Source organism: Hordeum vulgare, chromosome 1H, assembly GCF_904849725.1.
Source record: "Hordeum vulgare subsp. vulgare chromosome 1H, MorexV3_pseudomolecules_assembly, whole genome shotgun sequence".
NCBI classification, from domain to species: Eukaryota; Viridiplantae; Streptophyta; class Magnoliopsida; order Poales; family Poaceae; genus Hordeum; species Hordeum vulgare.
This window is the reverse complement of record NC_058518.1, coordinates 422,634,674-422,654,818: the sequence shown is the minus strand read 5'-3', so window position 1 is coordinate 422,654,818 and position 20,145 is coordinate 422,634,674. Positions and strand designations below refer to the sequence as shown.

General features: G+C 43.2%; 1 protein-coding gene across 2 annotated transcripts; it reads left to right on the top strand.

Moving 5' to 3' along the window:
- Positions 1 to 4,331: 4,331 nt before the first annotated feature.
- LOC123442185 (coatomer subunit delta-1) lies at positions 4,332 to 10,625 on the top strand. 2 transcript variants are annotated; one of them, XM_045118252.1, is made up of 12 exons: positions 4,332 to 4,504; positions 5,916 to 5,974; positions 6,175 to 6,214; positions 6,452 to 6,675; positions 7,017 to 7,256; positions 7,781 to 7,949; positions 8,565 to 8,869; positions 9,176 to 9,362; positions 9,435 to 9,588; positions 10,042 to 10,104; positions 10,198 to 10,294; positions 10,389 to 10,625. In XM_045118252.1, the coding sequence occupies exons 2-12, from the start codon at positions 5,972 to 5,974 to the stop codon at positions 10,476 to 10,478; spliced, it is 1,572 nt and encodes a 523-aa protein (XP_044974187.1). In that variant the 5' UTR covers positions 4,332 to 4,504; positions 5,916 to 5,971; the 3' UTR covers positions 10,479 to 10,625. The 2 variants fall into 2 exon arrangements, with proteins under 2 accessions (XP_044974187.1, XP_044974191.1); XM_045118256.1 differs by having other exon boundaries at positions 4,334 to 4,504; positions 5,919 to 5,974.
- Positions 10,626 to 20,145: the final 9,520 nt, after the last annotated feature.

Here is a 20,145-nt window from a genome sequence, read left to right as displayed (position 1 = left end):
TGCATTTGTTAGGGGGGCAGTGTATGATGGTAGGTTCGTGTTGTGATGGACACTTCCATGTCTCGTCGGTGACCTGTTTTGGGTGGTTGAGGCATTGATATAGAGCATGGTGTCGAGTGACGGCTATCCTTCATTGAGACTCGCGCTATAAAGATAGTGCATGGCAATTTGGTAGTGGTGATCGCGACCTTAGCGAGACAATGTCAATTGCTGGTGTATTGCCTCGGTGCATAGATTTACAATTGACAAACACATGCGATGGAATTGTGGGATGATACGTTTGCGACGTATTTACAGTTTTTGATTGTTTCATCCTATTATCATACCACTTTTACATATTTTTAGCATCAATTTATATTATTTTTCTCGACTAACCTATTAATCTGGTGATCACAGTCGGTTCCTGTTTTCTACATATTTATGATTTTACAGGAAATCAATTTATATGAAGGTCAAAATACACCAGCAATTTAATATGATTTTTTTTGGAATATATGTGATTTTTGAAAGAAGGAATCAACGCAATCGATGTTCGAGGGCCCCACATGGGCAGGTGGCAAGGCCACTCCCTAGCTGCAGCGTGGGCTCGGGTGGTGGCTGCGGATGCCGGTTGGAGCCCTTCTTTTACATCAAGAAAGCTAATTTATGAAAAAAAAACTCAAAATTTCAGTCCGATTGGAGTTATGGATATCCGGCTATTTAAGAAAATGTGTACGGTCACAAAACATGACCGAAAAACAGAGAGATAGAGAGAAGAGATCCAATCTCGGATAGTGGCCAAGGACCAGAGGGGAAAACCTCTCCCCATGATGGGGGGCATGGAGGAAGAAGGTGGAGGGGGAGCCTCTCTCCCCTCTCTCCCAATGGCGCGAAGTGCCGCCAGGGGAACCATCATCGTAGGGATCATGTTCATCAATATCGTCGTCTTCACCAGTATCTTCATCACCTTACTCACCTCTTTTCAACTAATCTCCTTGATGAATATGTGCTTAACTTTTGTAGCTAAGCTTCCTTCAATCAATTAGTTAGCAATTAAGGTCCTTCAAGTATTCATTAAAAAACTCCTTCATACATTGGTTAGTAGTTACTTTGCATATGTCTAGAGGTGGGCGGCGAAAAAAAATTAGGTGGGGCAAAGTCTTAAGCAAAGATTTCTTTTATGCGAACCGAAAGAGTCAATACACACTAACAATGCACATTACAAACGAATAACCAAATACAATGAAAATGTAGACATGTTTCATCATCAATAGAAAAACAACCTGATACATATCGACGATGAAGCTTTCAATGGTGTCTAGAATACCTAGTGCAATGGCATTGCCCTACCCTCCTTCTAGAAATCTTCCTTGATCTTACCTAGATCAAGACTTTGAAAGATTCCTCGCTCAACATAACACACCATTAAGTCATTAAGCTAGCCATCAGACATCTTGTCGTGCAAACCAGTCTTGATGATTTTCATTGATGAGAAGGCCCTTTCAATTGTTGCGGTAGCTATCGGTAGTAGCAATGTCAACTCAATGATGCGATAAATAACATGAAACATGACATGTCTTCCAAGTTCAATCATCTTTTTAGCCAGGCTTGCAATATCATAACAAGGTTTAAAGTCTTCAATTCTTCTCATATGTACAATGAATATCTCAATGTCATCTTCTATATATTCACATTCATAATGAGAGAAATCCTCATGATAAATCTCTGTGAGTCGATAAAGCTTATTCACATAGATGTAGAAAATGAGTCCCTTGGGTCAAGACAAGGAAAGTTCTGGAGGAGCTCCAAAGACACCTCATTAAAACGAAAATCAAACTCTATGATGGTGGAGTCTATAGCAACATAGAAGGTGTCCACACAGAAAAAAATGATGGGGGACATGACATTGTTTAGTTCACCTCTTTTGATTTTCCCTATTTTGTAAAGATGTCATCCATACTTGGTATTGGGATGTCCCTTTCCTCCCCATCTTCTGTTGGTGCCTCACGATGAAGGATTTGAAGGTTGTTGCAACTGCCCGTGGTGAAGGACACGAAGCTCGCGCCGCCGCCCGCTATCGTCGGCCGTTAGCCCCCACTTTTCGTTGTTGCTCGACGTCCTCTGCCACAGTGTCCGCCCGTCCAGTGCCACCGCTTGCTGGACCATCCGCTGTTCCACGTCCTCCTGTCCAGCAGTCGTCATACGCTAGGTTTGGGACTAGCTGAGTGAAGACTTGTCTCATGGTCTCCTCTGAGTCTGACCCTCGTGTCCTGTGCATGCAAATGGAAGCGATGCGCCGTGGTTGTGTTGTCTTGACGCTGGCCCAACTACCTCAACGACCAGTTACGAGTCCCGAATGGGTCTTTCTGTTAGCAATTTTTCTAACAACTGGAACTAGCATTACTAGCATACATATATTATTTTTTTCACCCAACTAAAATGTGGCAACCACCATACCTTGCCCGTCGGAGCCCTCCACGAGTGCATAGGTCAATTTGCTTGAAAACAACGGTTTTTATGGTCATCAAAATGCTTTCTCTCCTATATAGTCTCATTGTGACATCATGTTACCCTTTTTCTAGAGGCAATTAGTTTTTTTAACTGTCGAGGCATTCTTGGCATGTTGAAACGGTGGAGCCCTGAAAAAAGAGAGAATTCCTTATTTGGCCCTTTCTTATAATTTGATTCCCTATTTGGCCTAAAATAATTTTTTTCTTTTCAATTCGACACCTTAAGTAATCTTTGTTCCTTATATGACAATTTCGCCTATTTTAGGCACTGATGGGGTCATAGTCCTAGGGTAGGGTCATAGGCCTGCCATGTAGGTCCTACCCAAGGACTACCCCTCACAAAGGACAAGGCCCTTAGTCAGTCCCGACTGAATTAAGGAGTCTCCATCATCCAATCGGTAACAGGTCCTCAACCATCCAGTCGGAGACTAGCATTCGGAGGATACCAAGCTAACCGACTGGCTACACTCGGTACATCGTAACCTCTCTGTAGGGAAACGGCCGTACGTTTCCGGGTGCATTTATTGGCATTTAGAGCATACGTTGCCTGTAACGTACGCATTCAATCCCCACTACTCCACCCCTGTACCGGAACCGCTGTGGAGGGTAGCGCACTCTATATAAGCCGCCCTCCCCCACTGGTAGAGGGGTTAGCAAATCATTGTATTCCATATTCCACTCGACAACAAGCTCCGAGAGCACTGAGACGTAGGGTTATTACCTCCACCGCAGAGGGGCCCGAACTCATACATCCTCGCCGTAGCTGGGACTCTGTCCATCTCATTCGTACCCTACACATCTACTGTCAGGCTTATACCCACGACAGGCACTAACGTTGTTAAGTTTGAGGCGGAAAAACATTTTGCCCCTAGTGCATAGTGTAACTATCCTGGTTTAAGTAAAAAAGAAAATCTGTCCACCATGTTTTAGGGATGTTCAACGGATGTCGCACATGTATATGTGTGCTTCAATATTTTGTGTTAATCTGATATGTGCATGCAAAAGCCATACAAAGTATCCGCGGAACTCATACTAGCATATCTATGTATATAGGCTAGTTACTAGTATATATATATGTGACCTATCCACATAAGGCTGTCACTTGTATACCGTGAGAAAAAAGTAATGAAGAGATTAACGAGAGCAGCAAAGTCGGTGTCCCCTATTCTCGCGTGCGTACTGTGCCATCAATCTACTAGCCGGCGACTTATACGAGTGCGTGCAAGTACATCTAGAGCAAAACGATCCAACCGCCTGCGTCCTACTTGTACGCGCACGATTGACGGCCGAAAAGTAATCATCCGCGCCTAGCTCGTACGATGCATCTCGTTGGAAGATACTCGGTCATGCAAGCTATGTTGCGTTGAAAAATACCCGTATCACGCCAGAAAGTATATGGTACTTTACTTATTCGCAAGAAATAAGTATTGTATTGATCGTATATATATATACCCGTACAAGTTTTACGGATGTTTTGTATGGCTTTTACACGCATAAATCAGTTTGCCTAAGGAACAAAATATTGGATCATACATATACATACGTAGCATTTGTTGAACATTCCTAAAACATGGGTGAACTAATTGCATTTTTAGTACATCCAAGATAGTTACACAATGCACTAGGGGTAAAATGGTCTTCTCCCCTCACACTTAACCCTGTTAGTGCCTAAATTCGACGGAAGTGTTATATAAGGAACAAAATTGACTTTATATGTCAAATAAAAATCAAATTTTAAGAAAGGACCAATAAGGAATTCTCTTCGGAGAAAAACCAAAGGAATGGTGCGGGTGCGGGAGGGTCCTACGCGGAAACTGCTAGCGGAACTCTGAAGTCTGAAGTCACACTTGCGCCGCTTTAACCACTCTCGCGCGACCCTCCGCCCCCTCCCTCCAGATCTCGCCAAAACTCCACGGGGACGAGCGCGCTCCCGGCATTTTCTCCAGCGCCCTCGTCGCCGACGAAGGCAGTAGATCCGGCGGGCGGCGGCCCGGCGCATCTCCTCGCCTGCGGAGGTATAATTTTCCCCACCTGCTCTTCTCCTCCTCCGCTTTATTATCCTCCCGTTGCCTCCCCTTCCCCCCCGCTCCCCCTTGTCGTCAGCCCGTCGCTCCCCTTCCGCCGGATCTGCTCGTCGCTCCCCTTCCCCCCGTGGGGGTGAGTACTGCCCCCCATCCCACCGAGATCTCCTACTCCTCCCCGTCGCCCGCTTCCCATCCTCCTGCCCTATCTCCCCTGATCCTCCTCTGACTCGTTTGCCCAGATTGGCGTGTCCTGGATGCCGGATCTGGGTGGCATAGTGTTATTTACGATGCGCATTTTGTCGGCAGAATCTGAGATGCTTAAAGTTGTTTGGTTGGCCGTGTTGGATGTGAACTTTTTGAGTATATTGTTGTCTGCCTGATGCACCATGTATTTTTCATATACAAAGCAGTTTGGCAATAGTTTACACAATTGAAAATCATTGTGGTTATTTGTTTCAGAGATGAAAAGTGCATGCTATTGGTCGTTGACAGTCAAATTGGTCCTGCATTAGCGCTGAGGGGTGTAATGTACAATGTAATGTCCACCAGTAAAAGATGAATAAACCATGTTTTTTTCTCTGAAACCGAGAGATGCGATGTATATGTTTGAATAAAATGGTTCCACTTACCTGACTTCCTCCATCAAAATTTGCCCGCGCCTCAGTCTGGTGGGTGAGACCAGACCCCCCCACACACTACACATCTTACAACTCTCCCAGTGTCTCCCCTGATCAGATCCACTACCTGAGATCTGAAGCCGTGCCACCATTTCTTTGTTTCAACCGTCTGTCCCTCCCCCTTCCTCTAGCAGCAGGCATGCGAGCTTCAATGTGAGATCCGCCATTACCATCCTTGCTGGGCATCTTTACTTTGTGACCATTCTCATCCAGTTCTTCCTTCCTCTCTGACCCATCCAGTTGGTTGCAAACTTGTTTGCTCCATGGTGGAGTACTAACAGTACAGACACTACTTCCAAACCATTCTGTGGTTGGGGATCATATAGTTACTGATCCGGCAGTGTTTGGTTTGATCAAATACTCTTTGGTGAAGTTCGTCTTCTTGCTGAGTGCTAGTTTACCATTTGATGACGTGTGTCTGAACCGAGCACGTTAGTGACCCGCTAAAACCAAACAAGTAAGGGAATCAATCATCACAACGCAAAATTCCCTGCAATTCCATTCCAGTTACATCTGCAATGTCATTCTTGAACCAAGCACATATTGTTTGGATTGAGGAACATGTTCAGCAGCGATCCTAGGGGTAGTTTGTTTGTTGCTCTGAAGTTTGAAGGGATAGTAATAAATAAATGGCTCCTAGTGAGGAAATCACCTCCTCTTTTCTTCTGCTAGTGTTAGTTTTGCTGGATGATTGTTTGTTAATGCATTATTCTTTCTTCCTCCAGCAGGTGCATAATTTGCTGGCTTGTGTTAGTTCGGGGGATCAGCAAAGCTATTGAAAATGGTATGGCGGATTCCCTTAAGCCTGTCAATCTACCTGTGAATAACCAGTTAGATCTGGCTCTCATTGTATATTTTGTTGTGATGAACATGTTAAAAGTTATCTTTATTGCTCATATGATGGGGCCACCTTCAGTGCAAAATAAATTAAAAGTAGTCCCACTTTACTGTTTGAAGGAACTGATTGTTCTCATCTACCCCCAGGTGGTTCTTGCTGCTTCCATCATCTCGAAATCTGGAAAAGGTGTGATGGGTTCAAAGATTTCAGTCAGTGACTGAATATTCATGTCAATCCTCAAATAAATTGATTCCTTTTCTTCTTTTAATATTGCATATAATTTTCAGCCAAGGTTTGCTAACAGAAGTGAACTAGCTGTTATCATAATGCTGGATCAATAAATTGTTAACTTATATATTCCGAGTTTGTATAGCAACAGGGCTGCTTTGTGGTTAATGTTTCCTTCAAAACTGTACATTGCAGCACTTGTTTCAAGACAATATGTTGACATGTCCCGGATTAGGATTGAAGGGTTACTTGCAGCATTCCCGAAACTTGTTGGAACTGGGAAGCAGCACACTTATCTTGAGACTGAAAGCGTTCGTTATGTTTATCAACCTATTGAAGGCCTATATCTGCTGCTTATCACAAACAAGCAGAGTAATATTCTTGAAGATCTGGACACACTGAGGCTACTATCCAAGCTTGTATCCTATTTTCATGTCCTCATTTTCCAGTTTTACAATTCTACCTTATTAATCAAGCTATATTAAATTATACATGAAAAAGGGTGATAGTCTTCGTAACGTATTTGTTCCCTCGTGATAACTAAACAACAGATAACGTATCTTGAGCTTTGGCTGTGAATATTGTCAAGGAAAAAAACAACTAGGTTGACACAATTCTTCATTGAGAAATTATACTTCAAAAATATAAATCATGTCTAAGAGTTGTGTGTATCTACCCACCATTTTGTATGCTGCTATGCTTAGATATTTTTCTTTCTTTGCAATAATTCAGTGCCATGGTCTCCTTAACATTTATAAAGGTGCCTGAATACTCGTCTCTGGATGAGGATAGTATCTGTAAAACAGCATTTGAGCTTATATTTGCATTTGACGAAGCAATCTCTCTCGGAAACAAGGAAAATGTAACAGTGCAGCAAGTCAAGCAATACTGCGAGATGGAAAGCCATGAAGAGAAGGCGCATAAGCTGATGATGCAGAGCAAAATCAATGAAACTAAAGATGTCATGAAGAAGAGAGCTAGTGAGCTTGACAAAATCAGGGTATGCCCGGCGCTTCTCTCTATGATAACACCATGTATTCTAACTTGGAGGGAAAAATAGGCATTTAATTTAGTGAGCTCTGGTCATTAGTGAAAAGAAGACGCTGTAATTTCTAGTCAGTTTGTATGGGTTATTTGGGCTATTTTAGCTGCCAATTTTGCATCAGGTTAGGTTATAGTTAGTATCAGCTGCTTTAGTCTCACATGTTTGCTTGGGTCACACTTTTACAGTTAGCCAGTAAGCATGTCTTGGCTAAACTTTCTTTTCTTCATAACTTAGTTCTGTAACATTAGAACTTGTAAGCATATATAGGAAAATTTAGTAAGAAAGTGAGCATTGCTAGAGAACTTGTATTATAGCCAAATGAATAGTGCCAATTACTATAAAATGACAGCGTTAATTCGTATGTTATTGTTTAAATCATAATTGATTTCATCAATTACAGCACTCTTACCATGCTGTTTATTGAGCATAATTTTGGTCATGCCTTAAGAAATATTGTTTTCTGGTTGGTGTTGATACAGATGGAGAAAGGCAAACTCGACAAAGGAGGATACTCATCAATATCTGGTCCCCGTGTTATTGAAAAAACTTTCGGTGACATGAACATTAGTGGTTCTGGCTTTGGAAGTGGTTCTTCTGGATTAAGTGGAATTGGTGCTGATATGGACTCATTTGCGACTAAACCCAAAGGTGGTAGCTTAAGGCCGCTTTGTCTTTTATAAGCAAATAGCTGTCTCATGTGAATGATAAGTTACTCAAATTAGTGAAAAGTTAATGTTATAAATTATGTTGTGGGATTGGTTAACACCTTTCCTTTGTGTTGTTTGCATGTAGTTGTATTTCATTGTGGTGTCCTTTTCATGTATATGAAATACATTTACCTAGCCTCTTACACCCGTCCCATAAAAATCGTGTCTGTTTCATGTACGCAGTAGGAAACGCTAGAGTTTATACACTATTCATGAAAATAACTCAGAGCTTACCTACTGCAGCACTTCCACTCATGCTATGACGTTCCATACGATTATTTAGTTTCATTAATATAGTTCTTATAACTATGAAAACATACCTCCTCTTGATTTCTCCTGTTTGTGCATTTCATTGTTGGTTATGTGCTGATAGATGAATCTCTGGGTTTCTCGGATATGCCAAGTAGGGAAGTTTTATTCAGGTCTTTGAAGACAGATTTCCCCCTTGTGTTAATGCTGGGCAGCTATGTTACCTGCCTTGTACTATTGTTAGAGAGAGTCTAGGAAGCTATGTCATAGATATTTGTAGTCTAAATTCATAGCAACATTTCTACAGGTCGTCCGTCAGCAGCTGCTACTGCTCCTGGTAAAGGTTTTGGTATGAAATTAGGCAAATCACAGAAGACAAATCAGTTCCTAGAATCTTTGAAAGCTGAAGGAGAAGTCATTTTGGAGGATGTACAACCAAGTTCAGTTTCTTCGAGGTCCTCGCCTCTTATACCAAGCGATCCCATCACAGTGACTATTGAAGAGAAACTTAATGTAGTAGTTAAAAGAGATGGAGGTGTTAATAACTTTGATGTGCAAGGAACCCTTGCTCTTCAGGTCCTTAATGACGCAGATGGATTTATCCAGTTGCAGGTATTATTTTTCTGGACATCAATCAACAGTGCATTTTATATTCATTGTCATTTTAGTGTATTACGGCATTATACACTAATTGAAGAGACTGGTCCTCTTCTGTTGTGGCAAAACAATTCTTGTATGGCTATGGCCCATTTATTGCATGGGAATAGCCATTTTCATAAGTTTGACATTCATATTCATTTATGTTAAATGTATTTATTGCTGATGATAAACCTTGTTTTACACTATTATGCATCATGGAGTGGCCCACCATACAATTTATTGGAGCTTATATTTCTGATATGTGGTGGTGCTGTCCAGATCGAAAACAAAGATGTTCCTGGACTCAGCTTCAAAACACACCCCAATATCCACAAGGAGCTGTTTAACAGCCAGCAAATTGTTGGAGCAAAAGATCCAAACAGGCCTTTCCCAAGTGGTCAAAATGAAACACCACTTGTGAAATGGAGAATTCAGGGGATGAATGAATCGAATTTACCCCTGTCAGGTGCACAATCACTTTATTCTCTTGTGGTATTCTATTAGTATGGACATTCCATAATTTATCTTGTTTGTGTAGTTAACTGCTGGCCATCGGTATCTGGAAATGAAACCTATGTCAACATTGAATACGAGGCCTCAGAGATGTTTGACCTGAACAATGTTGTCATATCAATTCCTCTGCCTGCACTTCGGGAGGCTCCAACCGTTAAACAGATTGATGGAGAGTGGAAGTAATGTTTCGAGTTACTCTTTAGTTTGCTTTTCCTGATATGTTTCAGTTACTAGAATGTCTTGCAGAAATTATTAGTCACAATTTTCTAATGTACATGAGAATCATGCTTGCAAATCCAGTTGCATGGTGTTATACAGTCCTATTATCACTTCACTCCCTTTTTTGATAGTATGGTCAATATTATATAAACAGGTTGTGTCGAGTTTCAAAAATAGGTAGCTATGACCTGCATTCCAATCATTGTCCTTACAACTTGTGTTTCAAACTATCAAGGAGTGGACTTTGAGGAAAAAAGCTCTAGCATCCTATATATCAATATGCTTGATAGTCGTAAAGAAACTATGGTTCAATATTTGCTCTGATTTCATCGTTGTGGAATGCAATGGTGTTTGGCTGCTTATATTTGTTGTCCTCTTTCTGTTTGTTATCTAACTTCTCCTTGTGCATATAGGTATGACTCTAGAAACTCTGTATTGGAATGGTCCATTATCCTTATTGATCAGTCAAACCGCAGGTGGATGAGATATGTTATTTTGTTGAATCAATATTTTTTTCTACTACCTAATTCAATCCTGTGTTACTAACTAATGTTCATGTCTTCTCTCAGTGGATCGATGGAATTTATTGTTCCCCCGGCTGATCCGTCAACATTTTTCCCCATCTCTATTGGATTTGGTGCTTCCAATACTTTCAGTGATCTGAAGGTTAGTTAGTTCTACTTTACTGTTTGGTTTTGACTGTTTTTCCTTCCTTCCCGATTTCCCCATTTATTTATTTGGTTTTCCGGAAAAATCTCAGGTCACTGGAATTCATCCTCTGAAGGAAGGCAACCCTCCAAAGTATTCACAGAGGGTCCGTTTGGTTGCTGCGAACTATCAAATAGTCTAAAGCCATACTGAAATTGTTACTGCCGTTTCTTGTTAGTGGCACAATGAGTATAATTTTGCATGAAACTTGTTTAAAAATGTGTGATTTGTCCTGTTCCATATGTAGTGTGTCGCACCATTGACAAATAAAAGCATGGATTCTCCTGTACCCTGTTTGTAGTATTTCTTCTTGTGAGAATGCTGTTTTTATTTCTTACATGAACCGTCGGGTCTTCAAATCTTTCCGCTCTGCTCCACTACCTAAATTTCATTATTTATAAGCAGAATAAGTAGGGCATGGATGTTCTGTCTCGAACCGCTCAACATTCAGGAGTTGCTTTTCTTTTCTCTTAATGTGATGAGGCTAAAGCTCTATGGTTTTGACTCGTTGCTTAGCCACCACAGCTTTGGCCTTCAGGTATGGTGATCTTATCAAACACTAACATTTCCCAGGCTGCGTGCTTTTGCGTAGGGATTTTCAGCTTGCAAGTTGTGAAGATCTTGTTAGAGATCAAAAATCTACTCTCTTTCATTGATGCTTCTGCATATATAGGTAGGGGGAGGACGCCTCGTTTTGGAGAGGCGTCTGTACATGAACCGGTGCGTGGTTGCTGAAATGGCATCCGTCGGCGGTTAATACAGGCAGGGATTTTCTCTAATTAAGTATCTTAATTAATCTTAACAGATATCCCTCATGGCGCAACTTCCCCTTAGTGAAAATGCCTATCCTGTGCAATATACGTATCTTTACAACAAAGTGAACAACTTTCACCGGAAGAACTCTGGCTTTAGTAGGGCACTTATTCTACTTTGGAAGAACCACCCACCCTGCCTTTTGTTGCCACTTAGAGCAAGTATAATAAGGTACAGTCAGCAGACTGTAAGGATTAAAATATTATATTTTTATTGAGTTGGATGAGAGAGAGGAGGAGAAAGAAGGGAAGCGGGCTCTCCGTGAAGAGCTAGCTCTAACACGTGGTCCTAGGTGTTTTGTAAGAATGAAAGGTGGGTCATATATGATAAAAATAATACTCTTTTATAGCTAACTGTTGTACAAGCTAGCTATAAGATGAGCTATAAAATGACTTATAGCCAGCAGTTGGCTATACTATTAACCATGCTCTTATTCTACTGTGGAAGAACCACCCACCCTGCCTTTCGTTGAGGGAAAGAACCACTGGCCTTTTATGAGGGAAAGAACCACTCTGCCTTTTAGTAGGGTGCTTGATCAGTAGTACCAAAGTGAAGATCACTCCCTTATTTTGTGCCGTGCAGCTCCACATATGACAGAAGGTGCATTAACAGGTTTTAAAAGTAACAGAGAAAGGTCGCATTGATCTTTGGCACCAACCTCTCTCTGCTTATATAGGAGTATTTACCATCGAGCAATCCGAGTAACAATTGCATCAGCAGCATTAGCTCGTCGCTCAGCCCTCAGCGGCAACACCGGATCACCATTCTGTTAATAGTCGGTAACACTTGTATAGGTAAAAGAGAGTGAGAATATAGCAGGGATCGAAGAGCGAATACTAAGTGTCATCCGCAGTACATTTGTCTTTCTACAACGAAGTCATCTTTTTTCCATAGCTAGGCTGGACGACTTAGACTCCCAGTCTCTATAAACTTGAATCAGTTTGTTATAATTGTGTGAGAATGTTCCATAGCTAGGCCAGACGACAGTAGAGTATCTAGTCTCGGAAAACTTGAACTTGTTTGCTCATTTGCGAGAATGAGATGACACAAGTCATCTGGCCCGTGGCAAGTCCGGTGCAACAAGTAGTCTATGGACAAATTTAGCAATCAAGCAAATCATTCTGAAAAGACAAACACTGTGCTAAATTGGTTCTTTTATTCTTCTGATGAAAAGAGAAATCACTGCAGCTAACTCATTTGGTAAGCTTGACACAAGACATTATTAAATACTCCTAGTCAGGACGATCCGAAAGAACTGACCTCGTCACCGTGAGCTTGCTTCTTCTAGTAATATGGCAATGGAAAGATTAGCCACAAGGGGAGGAAACAAATCCGTGGTAATTCGGCACTACCGAAAAAACATTCACCCTGCTTTATATATAAAAGAAACCACCAGAGCACAATGTCTGATAAGAGTACGTACATCATACACAAACACCCATACAATACAAATGGATTCTACTGAGGACACAACTCAACAAGCCCTAAATGAAACAAAGAGACACACACATAGACGCGCATTAGACAGGGGCAACTCCAAATATGTATGTGAAAGAAGCCACCAAGCACCGAGAATAACCGATTTTGGGGTGACTGGCATAACAATGTGGAACTCCAACAATGGTAGCTATTTCATGAGCTAAGGCTAGTGATACAGGGATAGCCACCACATATTACCCAACCAACATTGGAGCAATTTTTGTTAACACAACCAATTCTGTGGAACAAGAGCAGAACAACAAACATTAAAGGATTTTCCTCAAGAAAAAACATTAAAAGGAGTTAATCACGCTGTGGCTGTTGCACAATGAAGGGTACAAAAACAAAATAACATGTGAGATATACCATTTGTGAAAACAAGAAATATAATGAATTATAGAATCCTATTCTCAAGGGTAGCAACCTATCACAAATAAGCGAACTTCCTTTTTGAGAGTGTTCATTAAACAAACAAATTAAAATGAGTATATATGTAGTCACTTCATTAGACAAGCAGAGGACCTGATGTCTTGGAGATTTGCACAAAAGCCCCCCAAAAAATACCTTTTCACAGTTTTACCTTGGGAGATCCATATGCCCAACCTAATCATCGCCCATTGTCAATCACCGTCGCCACCGTGGAATCACCGAAGAAGGACGTGAGCAACCTTCACACCTAGATCTGGAAGAACTTCATTGTAGACAACCAGCGACAAATCTAGCAGGAGGCTTCAACAGGCTCATGCTCCCCCTCCAAAAACTTGAAAAATAAAATTACTAGTACCCGTATAATTTTATTTGACCTTATTTGGACTAAACAATTAAGCGTTTTTGACCTTTTCTATATGCCGTTAACTTTGAGCCCCCCTCTCCCTTTATTTTCTTTCAAGATTCGCCACTGCAGACCACACTGCTTTGTGAATCGATGTCACGGCTCGTCGAAGACGATAAAGCCGAGTCTTTGTGGCACATCGGTCAGGCATCATTCCGGTAAATATTTGCGAACCTTCAGTAGAATTCACACCATGTGATGATCACATGACAAGTTTGAAACTTGGAAGGTGAAGGAGAGAAGGTACAAGCAGGACCTTACTGCTTCTGAAGAGAGCAGCAGATAGAAATATAAAGAGACTTGGGAAGAGAAAGAGATGATATTGGAATTGCAGCAAAAAATAAAAAATCACCGTTTTGTTCTATAAAAGGACCCAACGACCAAGCGGGGTTACCGACCAAAGAGACCAAAGGCCGAGAGTGGAGAGAAATGTTGAGCAAACCAATAGAAGGGGCTGGTGAAATGGTTGGGGACTGTACATAACATACTAGGCTTTAGAGGCATTTGGAATTTAGTTACCCCGTTCACATCAGCTGGGACTATGTGAGAAACATGACCAGTGGTCAACTGCTTTCTGCGGTAGAACTGATCAGCAAGTGAGGTGTGCCCATGATTTTAAATCGCTGGTGATTTGGCCATGATCTCCGCTGGGGATATGCCTCGCGATCTAATGCTGGTGAAAATCATGGGAGAAGAGATCACGGGAGATCGCATTTCGCAGCAGAAACGATGCCGCTATTTCCTTTCTCCCGTGATTTTAAACAACGATGACAACATAGTACTCTAATACAATGCTGATTTTGGCTTTGTCCTGGACAATACCACAAAATTCATTTTGTCCCCAATTTTTTTATGTGAGTGTAATGCGTTATCAAATTTGTTGCAAGCAATTTTCATGATTTTTTGACTACTTTTCATAGTACATACTTTTTATTTTTTGAAAAACGGGTTCATATGCTCATAGGTTGCTCGTTCCCTTTCTACGTCAATATACTTTAGTGCTAAGAAAACATCGTGCATTTTATTGCTCTGATTTCGTTGTTGCGGAATACCATGGTGTTCTGAGCTACTTATATTTTTTTGTTTCCCTTGCTTTTTATTATCTAAACTTCTCTTGGTGCGTATAGGTATGACTCAAGAAACTCTGTGTTGGAATGGTCCATTATTCTTATTGACAAGTCAAATGGAGGTGCATGAGATATATTATTTATTTTGAATAAGAATATTTGAATTTTGCTCTGGTACACCCCCCTAGAAAAGTTTTTGGATTTTGATGCAGATTAAAAGTGGAGATTAGAAGGTACCCCTTCAATCGAAAAGGGTAATATAATACATTTGATTTGCAAACTAATATAGTGATAACCTTTTTAAGTAACTTTAAGATTCATGCAAACTTTTAAGGGGGTGTACCGAAGCAAAACTTGTAATATTTTTTCTACTACCTAGTTCAATCATGTGTTACTAACTACTCTTTTTTCTACCTTCTCCCATGGTGCAAACTATAAATCCACAATTAAATTTTGTACCGCTTCTTATTTGTGGCACAAGGAGTATCAGTTTTCATTAAGTTTGTACAAAAATGTGTGATTTGGCCTATTCAATATTTAGTGTGTCGCACCATGAGAAATAAAAGCATTTCTTCTCATGTACGCCGGCTGGCAATTGCTTTGTATTTCTTGTTGTGAGAATGATGTTTCTGTTTCTTGCATGAAGTATTGCCTGAGTCTTTGAGATTTTTCTCAAATTAGTTATGGAGGCTCCTACCTAAATTTTATTAAATGGAATAAATAAGGCCCAAACCAAGGACCACCAAGTCCCAGGATGTGTGCTACTATTGTGCAGGGATTTTTAGCTTGTGATCATTACCATTTGCCAAAACTTTCCTCTAGAGCAGATGCCTAGATTGTGCAATATATCTTCATCTTGGTGATATATTTCCGCCCGGCCGACACCGACGCGGTGACACCTTTGGGTGTCGCCTAATCTTCCTGAAGGACGTCGGGGGCTACCCTTCCTTGCGCCTCCTCATGTATCGGGGAAAACCCTTGACAGCAGCATCGTCATCGTCGCAATCCTTTTTGAAGGTGTTGATGGGTACCGACGCTTTGGAGTCCCGGAGCTTGGTGGGAGATCCTTGGTGGACGCAGCGGTCGCTAGTCTTTTGCGTTTTTGTCGATCCGCCGGTGTCGACATTTATTTATTTTATATTTTTTTTTTGGGCGTGACTATGTTGTTTCCGTCTCAGCATCTTCGTCTGGTTGCTTTGTAATACAAAACGGGAAAAAATAATTCTTTTTCATTAAAAAAACTGTTGGTAGATTGTTGTAATTTTGCTTCAGTTAGTTCTGGATCAACCAGGTGGTCCAGTCAACTGTGGCCACTACCAATTCCCAGGCTGCGCCCTTCTGCGCAGGGGTTTTGGTATTTTGGAAGTAGACACAAGTAATGAGACTTGAAGAGAGAGTGAGGATTCTGGGATTACAACTAACATTGGAGTAGCACTTCTTCTATATAAGGGACACACCATCTAAGAGGGGATACCTATCCAAGAGACATAGGAACGAGAGTAGTGAGAAATCTTCATCAAACCAATAGAAGGGGGTGGTGAAATGATCGGGTCGTTGCTTGTTCATCTCATTGTAGTCTCTAGATAGATATAGGATTTGGAGGCATTTGGAATTTAGTTATCACTTGGACATTTCCTCCGGCTATGCCCAATGTTAGTGGCATGTGGGAGATGAAACCATACCACTCCACCGATTTTTCTTTGAGTTAGGGAAAATGTTAAAATTCTACCATTTCTCACTGTGTGTCTGATCAAGAAACATCCGGACCATCAAGGTCTAGCATTTGTAGTATTACTTTTTGAGGAATTGACAGTGAGCTGCCCATGCATATATTAAGAAGAATAGAGCATTACCGCCGGGTGGTCGAGACATAATCAGTCCCATCCTCCCAGGCACAAGCAGTAGTGCACGAGTAGTACAAGTATAGAAAACACTATCTGCCTCTGCTGGTGGGTCGTTCTCGGTGTCTGAATGCGAGTGCGTTCTTGCTGTGGGCTAGTCTATAAACAACCGTAGACTCTCTAGTCTATATACTTGAACATGTTTGTTAATTTGCGAAAATGAGCTAGCCCAAGTCGTCTGACCCATGGTAAATCCGATGCAACAAGTAGTCTATCGACAAATTTAACAAGCGGGCAATCATTCTAAAAATAGTATCATCACGCTAACTCTGTTTTTTTCCGAGTGAAAAACTTTTATGGAGCTTATCCTCCGCAACTCCGAATTCCTGAAATTAGTACCCTATACTCAGTGATCCCGATCAATCTCAATCCTTAACTTGTTCGATGTTGTTTGACACATCGGGAAAAGGACAATCCCGGTCGGGGTCACCTGTTACTCTCATTGAGTATTCACCAACAACGATGGAGAGAGAAGCTAGTAACAACAATGTTGCCGGTTTCACGCGTGTTCCGACGAGATCTGATCTGCACCCAGGCGTGTATGCGCATGTAGTTGTCTAGTGCAAAGCTAGCTACATACTCCATGAAAAAGAAATCAATACAACTGCTTAGGCACTAGTTAGGCACTTGGCACTAACATGCAACTAGACGTCGCCTCCGCCACGCTCCCGTGTCGGACATACAGCGAGCACCTGCAGCAGCCGGCACTGGCGTGTTGCCGTGGGGGCGGGTGTGGACGGTGGTTCCGGTTGTACAAGCCGTGGCGCTGGGACAACACCTACTCGACAGCTCGTGGATCCTCAATGCCATAGCCATACACCACCCCTGCGTGCATATAAGGAATGTTTTCTGATGGATTTGTTGCCACGTGAGAAGGGGGAAGAAAAGGGGGAGATGATGGATATGATGTGTTGGTTCAAGTAGTCAGGGAGAGAAGCTAGTTATGCAGGTTGGGGTTGTCTTTTTCCCCGTGCGACAAATAGACCTAGGGTTGAAATTGGTCGGGATCGCTGAATACAGGGTGTCGAATTCAGGGATTTCAATTTCAAGGTTTGATTTTGACCATGCCTACAAATACAAGGTTTAAAATAGACTTCACTCTCCTCACTGATTACTAATTTGGGAAGTTTGACATAAGACATTAAATATGTGGTAAGTTCCGTGAGAACCGATCTCGCTAGAGTGAGACTTGCCCCCTCTAGTAATATGGTCCAACAACAATAGCTATTTCAGATACAACCACTTAGCCCCATTAGAAGAGAATCTTGCCCCCGTTCGCTCCCCGTGCGGGCGACTCGAGTGGTTCCCCCAACCCTAGCTACCGCCGCCGCCGGCCATCCACCTCCACCCCTCTACCGCTGTCGGAGGACGTCGTGAAGCAAAGTCGCGTGACTGACGGCAACGCCGGCGGGGGGGGGGGGCTTTGCTGGCCGGTGCATCGATGTGTGAGCTGGTGCCTAGATCGAGCGGCTTCTGACTTCTGCGGCGGCGTCGTGTGAGTGTGTGGCTGTAGGCGGAGCTGGGGGCGCGATGCCTCTGGTGTGTGGGCGCGAGGTTACTCGCTCGCTCTATGGCGACGTCCCATGGTGGACAACTGCTAGTGTGGAGGTGAGGGAGTTCTGGATTAAGGGGTCCTCGAGCAGTCGGATTATCCCTTATGGGCCGACCACATGGGCCGCGCCATTGAAGACCGGATTATCTGACAACTTCATAGTCAAGATGGAAAACTGTGAAGACTAGACGTGCACTCCAAGTCAGGAGGATTAGTTCAGCCCGTCTATCTCCGACTAAGGTCGGTAACATGTAACCCTAGGAGCCCTGGTGTCTATCTAAACCAGAGGTTCTTATGCGTAGAGGCACGTTATCTCATATAGGGTTTACCTCATACGATCTCGAGGTAGATCAACTTTGTAACCATCGTCCCCCCATCAATATAATCAAGCACGACGTAGGGTTTTACCTCCTCAAGAGGGCCCGAACCTGGGTAAACACTGTCTCCCCTTCTCTCCTGCAACCCATTGATTCTAGGTCTACTGTTAGGGACCCTCTACCCGAGATATGCCGGTTTTGATGCCGACATTGGTGCTTTCATTGAGAGTTCCGCTGTTGGATCACTAAAAGGACCGATGGCTCGCTTGATCATCAATGATTGAATCTGCATCGGGGGCATCTTCTCCCCTGAAAAGATCCCCGCACTCGGCAGCATCACGCCGCGCGCGGGCTCAACCAACTGCCCTGGCCAGATCGGAGGTTTCATCCCCGATCAGCAAATAAAGTTTGGAGACTTCGAATTCTCTGCCGACTCGCGGGGCAATCTGGTCCCCGCCGAAGTCACGGTCTCGGTCGATGAAATCCAAAATCACGAAGCCTTGACTCCGAGTCCTTCGTCCGGCCACGGTCTCGGTCCTCTCCTCGTCGGAGGGTTGGCCTTTAGCTCGGAACCGACCACTGTGTCTGGACAAGAGGAAACAACCATTGCCGAACTGGCTTCCCTTGGAGAAGTCGCGGAGGCCAATTCCAAAAATCTCGAAAAGATTGACCAGGACAACCCCTCAATGTTAGACTAGATGCTCTACCAGATCCAGTCGCTTCAAATCTCACTTACATAAAGCACGACCTGTTCAAAGATCGGCTCCGAGGTGGATTTTGAGAACTTTTACGACCCACCCACCACCCACTTGATTGCCACCGTCGAAGATTTAAACGACGCATTGGACTATGCCTCCGAAGGGCTCGAGGACATGGACGGTGAGGCCTACTACCCCACCCCCATAAACATCGGGCGGTGGATTGCAGCATCTACTTACGATGTTTACCTGGTAGACACGCCCCGTGACACAGGTGACGCCACACCCAAGCAAAACAACGATAAGCCCGTGGAGGAGCTCTCAAAACGCCGAAAGCCACGTAAGCGTGCCAAGGCAAATAAGGGAAGGGGCTCCGCACAAGCCACAGGGGAAAACACGACCCCAGAAGGCCACGACAACCCCGAAGCTCCCGAGCAACAACCAGAGGAACCGACCAATGCCGATCACGACGACCTTACCAATTCGAACGAGGATGACGATTACCTCCCCTCCGTTGACAACCTAGATGGCCTTGAAGCCAAAGACTTCGTAATCCCCGAAGACCCTGAAGGCCAGAAGCAATTTCGACAGCGGCTTATAGCCACTGCTCAGAGCTTAAAAGCAAAGCAATGACAACTCCAGGACGAACATGCCACCATTAATAATAGGTGGACCAAAATCTTGGCGGCCAAAGAAGGATACAACATAGAGTGGCCGGACCAAAAGAAAACGTACCCGCGCTGACGCCTGCTCCCTCAGTTCAACGACAAGGCCCTAGCACATGTGTCCCCCGACACATGGACTATGACCAGCCTGACCGCCCACCTCGAGGGCGTGACAGAACGACTGGAGAGAATGAGTATAGACCCAAACTTCCACGCAGAAAAGGCAAAGAACATATGCACCCTAGGGACAGACCCGATCCATGATATGTCAGATAAGGTCACAACAGATCCATCTACGGATCCAGGAGGTACTCTCCCACTCGATGGGATGACGAATCACCTCGGGTCGCTTACAAAAGCAGAGGCCGGAAATCTATCGGGCTCAACCCGGAGCCGATCTCCGGCACAGCATTGCCCGGATCAAAGGCGCCGCTCACCCATTGTGTTTCATAGATGAGGTCATGCAGCACCAGTTCCCGAAAGGG

Coding starts and splice junctions, on each gene's coding strand:
- LOC123442185 (XM_045118252.1), top strand. Junction 6,676..7,016: donor TGAGGCTACTATCCAAGCTT/GTATCCTATTTT, acceptor ACATTTATAAAG/GTGCCTGAATACTCGTCTCT. Junction 7,950..8,564: donor ATTTGCGACTAAACCCAAAG/GTGGTAGCTTAA, acceptor ACATTTCTACAG/GTCGTCCGTCAGCAGCTGCT.